Here is a 16,159-nt window from a genome sequence, read left to right as displayed (position 1 = left end):
CTGCTGTTTCTATGTGCCTGGCTGCTGTTTCTATGTGCCTGGCTGCTGTTTCTATGTGCCTGGCTGCTGTTTCTATGTGCCTGGCTGCTGTTTCTATGTGCCTGGCTGCTGTTTCTATGTGCCTGGCTGCTGTTTCTATGTGCCTGGCTGCTGTTTCTATGTGCCTGGCTGCTGTTTCTATGTGCCTGGCTGCTGTTTCTATGTGCCTGGCTGCTGTTTCTATGTGCCTGGCTGCTGTTTCTATGTGCCTGGCTGCTGTTTCTATGTGCCTGGCTGCTGTTTCTATGTGCCTGGCTGCTGTTTCTATTTGGCTGGCTACTTCATCTACTTTCAGAAAACACTGTCTAGACTCAAGAGAAACACACTCTTTTACCTGGGAAGAGAGAGAGAGAGGGAGATGTGTCACATTCAATAACAAACCACTCCGGTTGTTCTGAGTCAGTTAAAGTTGTTTTAATTCTGTTTTTAAAACATGGATTCCAGGCTCAATAGTGTCACCACCACAGTTTAGAACAGACAGTATTATCATCTTAGTAAACCGTTGTTGTCGCCGGATACATAAAAACAACAATCAACAAAAATTTAACAAGTCTACAGTACGGTTTTATAAAAAAAAAAAAATGCAATTCAAGACAGTCATTCATCATTATTATAAAGAAAAACAGAAAACAAAATGGTGCTCTTGCCATAATAATAATGATTATTACCCTACAAAAAGAGCTAGCTATTGTTTGTTTTTTTATGATTTATTTTTTAGAAGACAAATTAAAACGTGTGATATGAAGAGTTGTTAGATTGTTACAAGTATAAGAAAAGGCCATTGGTTCTTAGTTTCCAACAGTATTTTTTTTGTCCTCTCCCGTCGTGCAAACGCCGTAGTATAGGTAGCGTTGTCATGGTGACGTGATAAACAGAATATTAAAAACGAGTGGAATCACGCCAGTTACGATTGTCTCGCTGAAAACGACAGAGAAGTGGTCTTTCATTCACAGTAAATTATCTACACACACATACACACACACACACACACTGAGCTTGTCATGGTAGGATGAATTTGCTTCCTAGACACTGATCTAAGAAATGTTTTGTGTTCCGCCTAATGGTTAAGATCAGGATAATGGGAGAGTAAATTGGATCCAAGATCTGTGGTTAAAGGCAACTTCTACCCGGAGCGAGTTAATCAAGATCGTTTGAACGGTCATTCCCATTAACTGGAAATCCCTCTAGTTAATACACCACATTTCCCATGATGCAAATGCTAACCCGTGTCAAATTTACAGGAGTGAGGGTGTATGGGTACTGTAGTTCTATGGTGTGTGAGTGACAGTTCACAGGACAATGGCTAGATATAAAGAATAGTGTGTGTGGGTCTGCAATGTGTGGGTCTGCAATGTGTGGGTCTGCAATGTGTGGGTCTGCAATGTGTGGGTCTGCAATGTGTGGGTCTGCAATGAATGCTAGTGTGTGTGTGTGTTTCTTAGATGAAGATTAGATAATAATTACGACCCTTAATTTGCTGGCAACCGCACACACAGACCACTGTACTGTACGTACAGACAGACAGCACACACAGGAGAGAAGAGAGCAATACCAAGACTACACTGGACGAGCCATCACACACAAGAGTGATGAGAGAGATTACAGCTACACTATTGTCATCATACACTTCACAGCACATAGTAGCGAGAGAGAGAACTACTGGCAGCCCCATAGAGTTAGATAGAGTACCTAAGAGGGTCTTTAGAGAGTCCTCTGTCTAACTATGGTTGGCCCCTAACCTAGGTTAGACCGCTGCACCGCTCACGTTTCCTTTCACTTCACCGTGAAACAGAACAAGAGCTACCGCGAGATCAGGCATGTTTTCACGAGGCTTTAAGTGTTCCCACAAACACACACACTTTACATCCACGTGTGGGCGTTCTTCTTTTCCGTCTCCCATAGTCACCTCGTAGATCGCTTGTGCTTCTGAGAAGAAGAAGAAAAAACTTCCTGTTTGAGAAAGGTTGTGACCTCTAACCTCATCGTGACCTTTAGTCTGAGGTCGTTAAAGAAGATCCCTGTTTGATTAAATAATAAAAAAGTAAACATTATTTTTTAAAGATAGTTGGTCACAGCACCCAATTCTTCATTATCAAGTTACATTTTTTAAACTAAATTAAAAACACATTTTATTTTAAAAGTCTCTCTGTCTTTCACCGTATGATCCAACATTATCCAGGATTTATTTTCCCTTTCTGAGAATTAAGGAACTAAAAAAAGGAATGACGCGGTAAAGAGAGTTGAGCATCCCTTCAGTTATTTTGGCACAGGTGAGCTCTCCCATGTCCTTTAGTTTAGGAGAGTTCAACATCCCTCATTATACAGAGTTATTAACCCACAGGTGAGCTCTCCCATGTCCTTTAGTTTAGGAGAGTTTAACATCCCTCATTATACAGAGTTATGAGCCCACAGGTGAGCTCTCCCATGTCCTTTAGTTTAAGAGAGTTCAACATCCCTCATTATACAGAGTTATGAGCCCACAGGTGAGCTCTCCCATGTCCTTTAGTTTAGGAGAGTTCCACATCCCTCATTATGCAGAGTTATTAACCCACAGGTGAGCTCTCCCATGTCCTTTAGTTTAGGAGAGTTCAACATCCCTCATAATACAGAGTTATGAGTCCACAGGTGAGCTCTCCCATGTCCTTTAGTTTAGGAGAGTTCAACATCACTCATTATACAGAGTTATGAGCCCACAGGTGAGCTCTCCCATGTCCTTTAGTTTAGGAGAGTTCAACATCCCTCATTATGCAGAGTTATTAACCCACAGGTGAGCTCTCCCATGTCCTTTAGTTTAGGAGAGTTCAACATCCCTCATTATACAGAGTTATGAGCCCACAGGTGAGCTCTCCCATGTCCTTTAGTTTAGGAGAGTTCAACATCCCTCATTATACAGAGTTATGAGCCCACAGGTGAGCTCTCCCATGTCCTTTAGTTTAAGAGAGTTCAACATCCCTCATTATACAGAGTTATTAACCCACAGGTGAGCTCTCCCATGTCCTTTAGTTTAGGAGAGTTCAACATCCCTCATCATACAGAGTTATGAGCCCACCGGTGAGCTCTCCCATGTCCTTTAGTTTAAGAGAGTTCAACATCCCTCATTATACAGAGTTATTAACCCACAGGTGAGCTCTCCCATGTCCTTTAGTTTAGGAGAGTTCAACATCCCTCATCATACAGAGTTATGAGCCCACCGGTGAGCTCTCCCATGTCCTTTAGTTTAGGAGAGTTCACATCCCTCATTATACAGAGTTATGAGCCCACAGGTGAGCTCTCCCATGTCCTTTAGTTTAGGAGAGTTCACATCCCTCATTATACAGAGTTATGAGCCCACAGGTGAGCTCTCCCATGTCCTTTAGTTTAGGAGAGTTCACATCCCTCATTATACAGAGTTATGAGCCCACAGGTGAGCTCTCCCATGTCCTTTAGTTTAGGAGAGTTCACATCCCTCATTATACAGAGTTATGAGCCCACAGGTGAGCTCTCCCATGTCCTTTAGTTTAGGAGAGTTCAACATCCCTCATTATACAGAGTTATGAGTCCAGAGGTGAGCTCTCCCATGTCCTTTAGTTTAGGAGAGTTCAACATCCCTCATTATACAGAGTTATAAGTCCACAGGTGAGCTCTCCCATGTCCTTTAGTTTAGGAGAGTTCAACATCCCTCATTATACAGAGTTATGAGCTCTCCCATGTCCTTTAGTTTAGGAGAGTTCAACATCCCTCATTATACAGAGTTATGAGTCCACAGGTGAGCTCTCCCATGTCCTTTAGTCTTTTCATTCAGTCCCAGAGTTAGTTTGGGAACGCAAACTCTTTCTCTGGAATCTGATTCCAGAATATTTGGAATTCCACCATGTTCCGTTCGGTCCTGGACTCATATTTACATGTGCGTTAGACGCACGCAAACACACACAGAACACATGAGCACACTCAAGAGAGAGAGAGCTCACGATTCAAGTTCTAGTCATACATGTAGTTAGTTAACGTGGCTCTTAACACAGGCTAAATGTAACACTGCTGTACAGTTGTGGCTAAATCTATCGACAGTTTAATTCAGACATTACAGAGAGTGGTTCCTCCACAACATGGCTTTCTGAATCAGTTTCAGGCCACATGGTCCGTCTGCACAACAGCCCTTTGCAGGAAAGTTAAAAACACCAGATGTTACAGGAATGTTGGAGCGTTTTGCAGAGTGCAGGGGCCGTTTTGCAGTCAGATTCTGTGTCCTAGTGGCTTGGTAGATTAGACGGCAGGAGGGTTGTTTACAGAGGCAGGTAGAGTAGAGAGAGGTACACACACGTACAGGCCTCGTGTGTGTGTGTGTGGCTCATACCTGCAGTCACCACCGGAGGGCAGTATACTTAATACACAGGCTCATACCGGCAGTCACCACCGGAGGGCAGTATACTTAATAAACAGGCTCATACCTGCAGTCACCACCGGAGGGCAGTATACTTAATAAACAGGCTCATACTGGCAGTCACCACCGGAGGGCAGTATACTTAATAAACAGGCTCATACCGGCAGTCACCACCAGAGGGCAGGATACTTAATAAACAGGCTCATACCGGCAGTCACCACCGGAGGGCAGTCTACTTAATAAACATGCTCATACCTGCAGTCACCACCGGAGGGCAGTATACTTAACAAACAGGCTCATACCGGCAGTCACCACCGGAGGGCAGTATACTTAATAAACAGGCTCATACCGGCAGTCACCACCGGAGGGCAGTATACTTAATAAACAGGCTCATACCTGCAGTCACCACCAGAGGGCCGTATACTTAATAAACAGGCTCATACTGGCAGTCACCACCGGAGGGGAGTATACTTAATAAATAGGCTCATATCGGCAGTCACCACCGGAGGGCAGTATACTTAATAAACAGGCTCATACCTGCAGTCACCACCAGAGGGCCGTATACTTAATAAACAGGCTCATACTGGCAGTCACCACCGGAGGGGAGTATACTTAATAAATAGGCTCATATCGGCAGTCACCACCGGAGGGCAGTATACTTAATAAACAGGCTCATACCGGCAGTCACCACCGGAGGGCAGTATACTTGGTAAAGAGGTGGAGGATCCAGCTTGAGATGGTGTAGAGCTGAGTGGGACTGTGGGACGGTTGTAGGGAAGATGGAGCTGAGGTGGGGTGGGGGGGGGGGGGGGTGAGATCTACAAGGTTCATGGTGATCTTCTGGAGTCTGTAGGTAGGTTGGTGTTGGTTGGCTGATGAGCTGAGGTTCTGCTCTGGTGAGTTGGGCTGGTTGGTCCGTTGGTCGGCTGATGAGTTGAGGTTCTGTTCTGGTGAGTTGGGCTGGTTGGTCCGTTGGTCAGCTGATGAGTTGAGGTTCTGTTCTGGTGAGTTGGGCTGGTTGGTCCGTTGGTCGGCTGATGAGTTGAGGTTCTGTTCTGGTGAGTTGGGCTGGTTGGTCCGTTGGTCGGCTGATGAGTTGAGGTTCTGTTCTGGTGAGTTGGGCTGGTTGGTCCGTTGGTTGGCTCTGCTTTCCAACCCACTGTGGTCTGTTCTGGTGAATCTGAGACGTATTATTTTAGTGGTTCCTATGGGCTGAGGAGGTGGTTATGATCCTTACTGGTTCTATAAGTGGACTACTGTGTCAACAGGTTCTAAGGAGTTGGTGGTTCTAGTGGGTTGTGGTTCTTTAGTGGAATGAAGAATTGGTTCTGGTTTGTTCCCATTCTTTATTGGTTGATGAGTTCTTTCTAGAATATTCTGGTAGGTTATAATAGGTTCTAGAAGGTTTTGGTAGGTTCTGGAAGGTTCTAGTGGACAGATGACTGTGGTCTGGTGAGGGGATGTGGTCGGCTGGCCGGGTCCAACTGGTCATTGGGGACTGACCGTCGGTTCTCGTCCGGTCGACTGGTGGCCAGATACTTGGCCCTCATACTCGAGGTGTACTGGAGAGAAAGACAGGCAGAGCGGTAGGGAAGAGAGAGAGAGAGAGAGAGAGAGAGAGAGGGGAAGAGAGAGAGAGAGAGAGGGGAAGAGAGAGAGAGAGAGAGGGGAAGAGAGAGAGAGAGAGAGGGGAAGAGAGAGAGAGAGAGAGGGGAAGAGAGAGAGAGAGAGAGGGGAAGAGAGAGGGGAAGAGAGAGAGGGGAAGAGAGAGAGAGAGAGAGGGGAAGAGAGAGAGAGAGAGAGGGGAAGAGAGAGGGGAAGAGAGAGAGGGGAAGAGAGAGAGAGAGAGGGAGGGAGGGGAAGAGAGAGAGGGAGGGAGGGGAAGAGAGAGAGGGAGGGAGGGGAAGAGAGAGAGGGAGGGAGGGGAAGAGAGAGAGAGGGAGGGAAGGGAAGAGAGAGAGAGGGAGGGAAGGGAAGAGAGAGAGAGGGAGGGAGGGAAGGGAAGAGAGAGAGAGGGAGGGAAGGGAAGAGAGAGAGAGAGAGGGAGGGAAGGGAAGGGAAGAGAGAGAGAGGGAGGGAAGGGAAGAGAGAGAGAGGGAGGGAAGGGAAGAGAGAGAGAGGGAGGGAGGGGAAGAGAGAGAGAGGGAGGGAGGGGAAGAGAGAGAGAGGGAGGGAGGGGAAGAGAGAGAGAGGGAGGGAGGGGAAGAGAGAGAGAGGGAGGGAGGGGAAGAGAGAGAGAGGGAGGGAGGGGAAGAGAGAGAGAGGGAGGGAGGGGAAGAGAGAGAGAGGGAGGGAGGGGAAGAGAGAGAGAGGGAGGGAGGGGAAGAGAGAGAGAGGGAGGGAGGGGAAGAGAGAGAGAGAGAGGGAGGGGAAGAGAGAGAGAGAGGGAGGGGAAGAGAGAGAGAGGGAGGGAGGGGAAGAGAGAGAGAGAGAGGGAGGGGAAGAGAGAGAGAGAGGGAGGGGAAGAGAGAGAGAGAGGGAGGGGAAGAGAGAGAGAGAGAGGGGGAGGGGAAGAGAGAGAGAGGGGGAGGGGAAGAGAGAGAGAGAGGGAGGGGAAGAGAGAGAGAGAGGGAGGGGAAGAGAGAGAGAGAGAGGGAGGGGAAGAGAGAGGGAGGTAGGGGGAGAGAGAGGGAGGTAGGGGGAGAGAGAGGGAGGTAGGGGGAGAGAGAGAGGGAGGGGAAGAGAGAGAGAGTGATAGGGGGGAGAGAGAGAGGGAGGGGAAGAGAGAGGGAGTGATAGGGGGGAGAGAGAAAAAGAAAGAAAAGAAAATAACAAAAAGGAAATATTGTGTAACCATCAACACTGCCCAACTCTGACTCATTTTCCAGCCATATCAACTGGAAGTGAGTAGGGAAGAGTATGTATACTAGTGTCCTTCAAAAGGGGGAGGGAGTAGGGAAGAGTATGTATACTAGTGTCCTTCAAAAGGGGGAGGGAGTAGGGAAGGGTATGTAGAGATATGCTGCTTACAAGTGTCCAGAGACAGAGAGAGACAGAGAGTAGAGGACAGGGTGAGGGGGTTGGTAGAGTGAAACACTATGGTAAACAACCAACACACACACACACACTTCACTAGTCATTTGGACAGCCTGAGGTAGTGGATTAAAAACAACAATTATCACCACAGAGATTGATTAGGATTAGGATTATAGTCCTGCAGGGTTTTTGACAGGCGTTAGAACTCAACTCAAGATTATTATTAGACAGGAAATAGTATCAAATATGGAATTGATCAATTGTATTAGTGCTCTAATTCTGATGTAGATGGTTAGGTTAGCCTGGTATTAGTCAGTGGTCTTAGTGAGGGAGTACTGTAGCGCTGGGTTTCCCAGTTTCCCCATCTCTAATGTGGAAACTAGTGCTTGGTGAGCCATGAGGCACAAAATGGCCGCCGTGCATCACCAAACCGAGGTGGTGTCTACAGCTAGACGGTGATGGTGGATGACATGATGTCATAGAGTTGGATAGAGGGCACATATTTTTCTTCTAAACCAGCCTTTGTGGAAAGTGTGCCCTCTATCCACCTCTATGGGTGGTTTGCAGCAGTGGCCCTGTGAATCAGAGATGTATTCATTCCTCCGATTCTGTTGCGAAATGCTTCTGAAACAGAAGCAAACGGAACGAAACTGGGAGGGACCTACCTGAATTTGTCCCGATAGAAACTCACGTTTTGCTGCTTTGCCCCCGTTTGGTTCTTAAAATGGTAAACGGTTTCCATAATGAATACACCCCAGGTGAAGAACTAGTAGTGATGTTTAGTGATGACAGGGGGAACAGATACATAGGACACATGCATCTAGAGGACGTATACACACAGACACACTATGGGGACAGGACTAAAGGAGCGTTGGCTGTGGTTTACTAGGGGGACACGAATTAAGAACGGACGTGGATAGTAAGTCACTCCGGGTGACTTCACGGTAAACGCCTTCGGGAAAACAACCAGTTTTAACCAATGGCTGTACTGGAAAGACAGCGTCGCCCCGTCCACAGACTCAAGAGATACAACGTAAATAAAGGAAAGCCCGGCGTCAGACACCAAGAGTCTCAAAAGAAAGAGCACAAGCCAAAACCCATTTGTTTTCCTATAAAGAGGAAGATATACGAGAGCTCTTCAAGGCCAAACCCAGTCTCTGTACGTCTTATTGAGAGTACAGTTACACCTGGTGATGCCGTGATGAAGTCTGATTCAAGGAGAGGTACAAGAGGCCCAGTCTTGTACCACCAAATGGTTAGCACCACTGGCCCAGTCTTGTACCACCAAATGGTTAGCACCACTGGCCCAGTCTTGTACCACCAAATGGTTAGCACCACTGGCCCAGTCTTGTACCACCAAATGGTTAGCACCACTGGCCCAGTCTTGTACCACCAAATGGTTAGCACCACTGGCCCAGTCTTGTACCACCAAATGGTTAGCACCACTGGCCCAGTCTTGTACCACCAAATGGTTAGCACCACTGGCCCAGTCTAGTACCACCAAATGGTTAGCACCACTGACCCAGTCTTGTACCACCAAATGGTTAGCACCACTGACCCAGTCTTGTACCACCAAATGGTTAGCCCCACTGGCCCAGTTGGATGGAATGAAAAGCCCATAGCTTGAAACTTCACCTCTGTTTTCTCCTCTTACCGAGATCTTGTGGGAACATGCTTCAAATAATTGACCGCGTCCCAAATAGCACCCTACTCCCTATATAGTGCACTGCTTTTGACCAGGGCTCATAGGGAATAGGGTTCCATTTGAGATGCAAAATAGACTAACCAGAGTTTACATCAGAATTAGAGACTGTCTTTTTTCATCTGTGATCTGTCAGACTAAACACCTGTTTTGAATACAATCTATAAAAAAAAAAATTTAAAGCCAGGCTGCCAAAATGACCTTTGCGATGGTATTTCGCCACTCGAAGGTAAAAAACCTTCAGGGTTCAGAGGGGGCATACTGTAGTAGAGTGTATACTAGAAATTGTGCACTTACAGAGGGTGGAGGGGATTCCCTGCCAATCAGAGGCGTGTTCTCACACCTGGGGGTCTGAAAGTTTGCGTTCTGGGTCCTGCGTCACAAATGAGAGGTTACTGAGGTCACTTCCTGGTTACTGAGGTCACTTCCTGGTTACTGTTGCCACTTCCTGGTTACTGTTGTCACTTCCTGGTTACTGTTGTCACTTCCTGCACTAGTCCTCCCTACAACAACTAGATTGCGTCCCAATGATCTCTCCTTTCTCCCGAAGTGTGCACTTGTTCACTTCCACTTCATGTATATGACTGGAATATGGAAACGCCATCTAGTATTCTAGTATCCATGCCAACATCAATCAAATGCTTTTTTACAATTGTGGGGAGTGGTGAATGAGTGCACACTTCAAGAGGAAGGAGAGATGATTGGAACTTAGCCTCAGACCCGCAGTATGTGGTCGGCGTCCACAACAACAGCACCTTGTCTGCTATTTTATTGTCCTAGCGCTGGTTGTTGACTTGTTAAAGCGTTGGGCCAGTAACCAAAAGGTTGATGTGCCCTTGAGCAAAGCACTTAATGTGCTCCTGGGGTGCCATACTAAGATGGCCGACCATGTAAAACAACACATTTCCCTGCACCTATCCGGTGCATGTGATAATATCTTTTTTTTTTATACATAATGTATTGTTTTGTATGTAGTTGTATCAGTGGTATACTTAATGGGATAAATGAATGCATAACTTAAACTTACTTGACTATTTGAAAGGTATGTAGGCCAATTACGTTGACTGAAGTGCGTTATTGAAGTGGACGAGGAGGAGAAACATGATGTGTGTGGATGAAGGGTGTAAAACCTTGTAAGGCCACAGCATTAAACCATGCAGATTGATATGTGTTTCACCTTAGCCAAACACTACTGAGTATTATGCTTACCATGATCTGTAACAGCATGTGCTAGCTAGTGACTGGCAGGCAATGGGTTCCCGCTAGCGGCTAGCAGGCTAACTCACACCTAGCTGTAGCTTACGGTAGGCCGATACCAGTCAATGGCAATTGCGTGGCTAATTGGTAGCAGGCAATAGCTAACTTGTATGGCAGGCAGGCAATGTGTAAAAGCTTACTCCGATATGGCTAGCAGGCTTAATCACAAGTAGCTTAATGTATATCACTGAGCAGGCAGTGTAGCTTCACTTAGGTAACCAATAGCTAACTGATAGCAGGCAGTGTTTTGTTTATGCTAGCAGACTAACTCACTCGCTAGCTAGCGATAATGTATGGCAGGCAATGGCGATCACGTGGCTAACTTGTGCTTGTATAGCAGGCAGTGTGTCGATTCTGCTAGCAGTGCTAACTGACATGTGGCTAGCAGGCTAACTCACTCGCTAGCTACAATAATGTATGGCAGGCAATGGCGCTCGCGTGGCTAGCTTGTGTAGCAGGCAGTATGTTGTTTCAGCTAGCGGCTACCGGTGGGGTGCTAACTCACATGTACTCAGTGACAGGGGCATTGCTGACAGTGTGGGCCGTAGCGGGGATGCTAGCTTCGCTGCCGTAGCTGCTACCACAGCTGTAGAGACTGGGCATGTGCACGCGGTACAGGTTATCATGAGGACCCGCCCCCCGATTGCCTTGGGCAGCAGACTCATCTTCTCGATCCTCATCATCCGTCCTTCATTGGCCAGGGCCAAGGGGAGGGGCCGGGGGAGGGGAAGTAGGGGTGAGGGGAGATGGGAGGGGAGATCCGAGAGAGACAGTGAGAGTGAGAACAGAGGAGAGAGGAGCTGATAGAGGGTCAACTCAGACTCATAGGACCCCTGAAGGAGGATAATACACCCCTCAACCCACAGATCTAGGATCAGCTTCCCCTCCCACAAACCTGACCTTTACCAATTAGTGTGGAAAAGGAAAAACTGACCCAAGATCAGGGTCTAGGGGCAAGTCCACACTAAACCACCTAATTCCCTTGTATTGGCATTGTGCAACAGAGAGACGCCAGGCAAGAATATCCCCAAAACACCCCCACCACCATCAACCCCCAGGCACCACCCCACCACAAAGCACAGGTGCACATCAGGTCACAGAACACTGCAGAACACTGTCAGGGGTCAAAGATCAGAAGTCAGGGGTCAGATTTGACAATTTCAGCCAATTGTAGAAGGAACCAGAGATATCATGCAGTTTTCAGCATCATCCTCACCATCATCCTCACCATCATCATCCTCACCATCATCAGTAGCAGCTTTGTCTCAGCAGCAGAGATATACAGCAAGAGGAAAGGAGCCAAGCTTATAGCTTATTTAGAAAGGAATCATCGGAATCGATTCTGCTGAACTGCAGGCAATGACTGACTCCCCATAGTGAGCATTAATTTCAAGCCATTTGATTCATTCATTTCAAGCCATTTGATTCATTCATTTCAAGCACACTTCAGGAGGAAGTGGGGCGTCAGGTAGCCTAGTGGTTAGAGCGTTGGGCCAGTAAGCGAAAGGTTGCTATATCGAATCGCCGAGCTGACAAGGTAAAAATCTGTCGTTCTGCCCCTGAACAAGGCAGTTAACCCACTGTTCCTCGGTAGGCCGTCATTGTAAATAAGAATTTGTTCTTAACTGACTTGCCTCGTTACATAAAGGTTAAATAAATAAATAAAGCCATTTGATTCATTTATTTCAAGCCAATTGAATCATTCATTTCAGGTTATTTGATTCATGCATCTGAGTGCACCATAAAAATAAAAATACAAAAATGTCACAAAAATAAATAAAATCAGGTTAAAAAAATGGCCGCTGCTGGTAAACCATTTTCTGCTGTGACATACAATGATAAAAAAACAAAAAACAATAGTCTACGAAAAAGAATGAAATAATCAGAGAGGACGTGTGCTTATTGGGAAGGTAGTGGAGTGCAGGTAAACTACACAGGATATAAAACATGCATAACTTCAGATCGGTCCTTAGATCGCAGTGAAGAGGCAAGCACTGGTTTACCGAGAAGATTCAGCTGCCATCGCTTCACACCACCAGGGGGCAGCAGTACTATTTCATCATAGGTTCTCATGCTGCCACACTATAACGCTGCCCAAAACTCATCCACACACAGAGCTCAAAAGCAGGACTGCTCCTACATGAGGCACTCTGCCAGGGCCTCTCTTCTAGATGATAGAGACACAGGAGGAGGTCGATGAGGGCCACATAGAATCTCTGTCGCTATACAGATGTCCATTGAGAAGTCAATGTATTAGTACAAAATATATTACGCCACGGGCCAAACCGTCAATGACCCTTAATCTATATATGATATGATCCGTGTTCCCATCAACTGTTACGGAGGATTCCATCGTCCCATTCCGAGTCACAGGTTTTTACAAATCAGAACATTGGTAGGAGAAAGGAGGACGAGGAAGAGGAGAAGAAACAGAAGGAGGGATGAAGGGGGGGACAGAAAATAACGGTGTTGAACCAATTAGAAGATGTAAAAGAACTGGGAGACGGGTGCATACAGAAAGACGGACGAGAGAGTCTGATAGACGGACAGACAGATGCACTATACTAAACATGAAGGCTGTGTACAGTAGTAGTATTAGTTATAGTAGTAGTAGCCGCAGTAGTATTAGTAGTAGTATTAGTAGTAGCAGTAGTAGTAGCAGTATTAGTAGCAGTATTAGTAGTAGTATTATTAGTAGTAGTAGCAGTAAGATTTGATTAATGTCTTAGCAGGGAATAGGACAGATGTGTGTGTTCAGGTGTGTCACCTCTTGCTCTGCCATGTGTGTGTTTAGGTGTTTGTGTTGTGTGTTTTAAGGTGTTTGTGTTGTGTGCGTTCAGGTGTGTGTTCAGGTGTGTTACCTCTTGCTCTGCCAGGTGTGTGGCACACTGCAGACGATGGAGGAGAACATGAGAGCTGTGACGAAGGAGAACAGCACCAGGTAGATCAGCCCCTCCACTCCATCATAACACAACCCTGTTAGAGCCTGGACATAGTCCTGGAACACAACAACATAACACCACCCTGTTAGAGCCTGGACATAGTCCTGGAACACAACAACATAACACCACCCTGTTAGAGCCTGGACATAGTCCTGGAACACAACAACACCCTGTTAGAGAAGAAGAGAGAAGAGGATAAGAGAAGAGAAGAAGAGAAGCGGAGAGGATAAGAGAAGAGGTGAAGAGAGAAGAGGAGAAGAGATGAAGAGAAGCGGAGAGGATAAGAGAAGAGGTGAAGAGAGAAGAGTATAAGAGAAGAGGCGGAGAGGAGAGAGGAGCAGGAGTGAGTCATATTGTCCTATGAGGGTTGTTGTCAGTTGTTTGATTTGACGAAAGAGACAGCCTGGTGGTTTGAGATCTCCTTGGTAACAACTCTTACTCATCACAACACGACAACACTGTTTGAAAATGGTTCACAAGAATCAAGGTGAAAAAGAGGTGGGATTTAACAAGCTTTCACTTTCTGGACTTCAAGAAGAGGAAAATCACTGTCGTTATCATGAAGGGTGAGAGGAGAGAGAGAGAGAGGGGAGAAAAATAGACAGAGAGTGGGGGAGTAAGAGAGAGAGAGAGAAAGAGAGAGAGTAGCTACCCCATCTATAAATAATGAACAGTTGAACAGGGGGAGGGACCAAGATTGTTTTATTTATTTGAAGGAGAGGAGCTCATCCCCTGTCTCTCTCACTCACACACACTGTATCTCACCATGTGCAGGCTGCGACAGTCGACCAGAGCGGTGAGTTGATGAAGGCCAACCTCCGTAGAGTTCAATACAGTTTGAATCTGTTCCAGAGTCCCCTAAAGAACCACAGCAGAGGTTACACACACACTCAGACAGACACACACCCGCACAGACACACACTCACAGACACACAGACACACACACGAACACCCGCACACACACCCGCACAGACACACACTCACACACACCCGCACAGACACACACTCACAGACACACACACGAACACCCGCACACACAGACACACGAACACCCGCACACACAGACACACGAACACCTGCACACACACTCACACACCCCTACCTTGGTGTTGGGGTAATCCCGTATAGCTGACTGTAGTAGTTCTGCCACGTCATCTTGCATCTCAACCAGGGCTTTGTGACTGCCAGACAGCTTCTGCAACACACACACACACACACACACACACCACACCACACACCACACACCACACACACACACACACACCACACACCACACACCACACACACACACCACACACCACACACCCACACACCCACACACCCACACACCCACACACACACACACACACACACACACACACACACACACACACACACCACACCACACCACACCACACACCACACACCACACACCACACACCACACACACACACCACACACACACACACACAGGACTTTAGTGAAGGGAAGGACTTCATTCTTCCTGATTAGAATGTGTGTGGAGGAGGTGGAGTCATACATGCTGGAAAGGATTTGATTGGCCACTGCTGCACCTCAGGTAATACTGCAGGATATCTGGAGAGAAACAGACACATATTGATATTAATAATGTATTTATTTACCCCCTTTATTGAATCTGGTAGATCAATTCAAATGGAAAAAGTTCTTATTTACAAAAATACCTAAAGACATTCTATAGACGATAGAGTATGATAATGAGGACAAACACAGTCAATATAAGAACGTCTAAACAATGAGAGAGAGAGAGAGAGAGAGAGAGAGAGAGAGAGAGAGGATCATTCACCCTAGGTCTTCAAACCCTAAATCAGTAAATAATTAAAACTAGGACTGATAAGGAACAAACAAACATGAACTGTAACAGGCCGCTGAGCGACCCAAAAAAACAAGTCTATGAACCCCAATGTAAACACACCCACCAGGGCTTCTGTTAGATGGTAATAGCCGGCTTTTGGCAGATATTTGTTTTTTGAAAAGCGATAAATAAAATTGTCTGGGAGAAGAAGAAAAAAAACCTTGTTAAATAATGTCTTTTTAACCTCTTCATTGATGGAAATACATTTGACCGGTCAGGCTTATTGGTCTATAGGTTCATCTAGTGGAATTGAATTGGCCTGTGTGTGGACAGTATATTCCTTATGTATGTTATTTACCACACAGCATACAGAGCCTTTGAGCGGAAAATCTGCCAGACAGCTGCTGCTAAGGAATCTCAAACAGTCGTTGCCTAGGCAATGGAGGCGGGCTTTATCAGCGCGTCACACACCACTTTGTAATGAGCTGGAGGCAGTATGCATTTTGAAAACATGTTTTAAATTGTTTTAAACCTGAACGTTTTACTACATATTATGAGGAATGTCTTGCTTCAAAGTAGCCCAGCCAAAAATCAGAGCATATCCGTGGAGGCAATTATTTTATGTCAACTTTCTTTCATTGTCCAGTAGCCAAAGGCACAGTCCTAGCTATATTAGTAACCCATGCTAGTTGTTGATAATCCTAGTCATATTAGTAACCCATGCTAGTTGTTGATAATCCTAATAATATTAGCATCCTATGCTAGTTGTTGATAATTCTAGTCATATTAGTAACCCATGCTAGTTGTTGATAATCCTAGTCATATTAGCATCCCATGCTAGTTGTTGATAATCTTAATTATATTAGTAACCCATGCTAGTTGATGATAATCCTAGTCATATTAGCATCCCATGCTAGTTGTTGATAATCCTAGTCATATTAGCATCCCATGCTAGTTGATGATAATCCTAGTCATATTAGCATCCCATGCTAGTTGTTGATAATCCTAGTCATATTAGCATCCCATGCTAGTTGTTGATAATCCTAGTCATATTAGTAACCCATGTTAGTTGT

The 16,159-nt window shown here is 46.0% G+C and overlaps 1 protein-coding gene across 1 annotated transcript in view; it reads right to left on the bottom strand.

Annotated features, from left to right (window-relative positions):
* Positions 1-438: 438 nt before the first annotated feature.
* Positions 439-16,159, bottom strand: part of LOC129846207 (protein tweety homolog 3-like) — a gene marked incomplete at its 5' end in the record, with an annotated part of 29,910 nt that continues 14,189 nt past the window's right edge. The window contains 7 exons of the mRNA XM_055914210.1: positions 439-5,958; positions 9,372-9,447; positions 10,837-11,019; positions 13,193-13,329; positions 14,039-14,131; positions 14,376-14,468; positions 14,793-14,848. Coding sequence (XP_055770185.1) covers positions 5,824-5,958; positions 9,372-9,447; positions 10,837-11,019; positions 13,193-13,329; positions 14,039-14,131; positions 14,376-14,468; positions 14,793-14,848 — 773 coding nt within the window. The remainder of the gene's footprint in view (positions 5,959-9,371; positions 9,448-10,836; positions 11,020-13,192; positions 13,330-14,038; positions 14,132-14,375; positions 14,469-14,792; positions 14,849-16,159) is intronic.

This window comes from Salvelinus fontinalis, unplaced genomic scaffold (assembly GCF_029448725.1).
Source record: "Salvelinus fontinalis isolate EN_2023a unplaced genomic scaffold, ASM2944872v1 scaffold_0478, whole genome shotgun sequence".
NCBI lineage: Eukaryota > Metazoa > Chordata > Actinopteri > Salmoniformes > Salmonidae > Salvelinus > Salvelinus fontinalis.
This window is presented reverse-complemented; position numbering and strand designations above follow the sequence as displayed.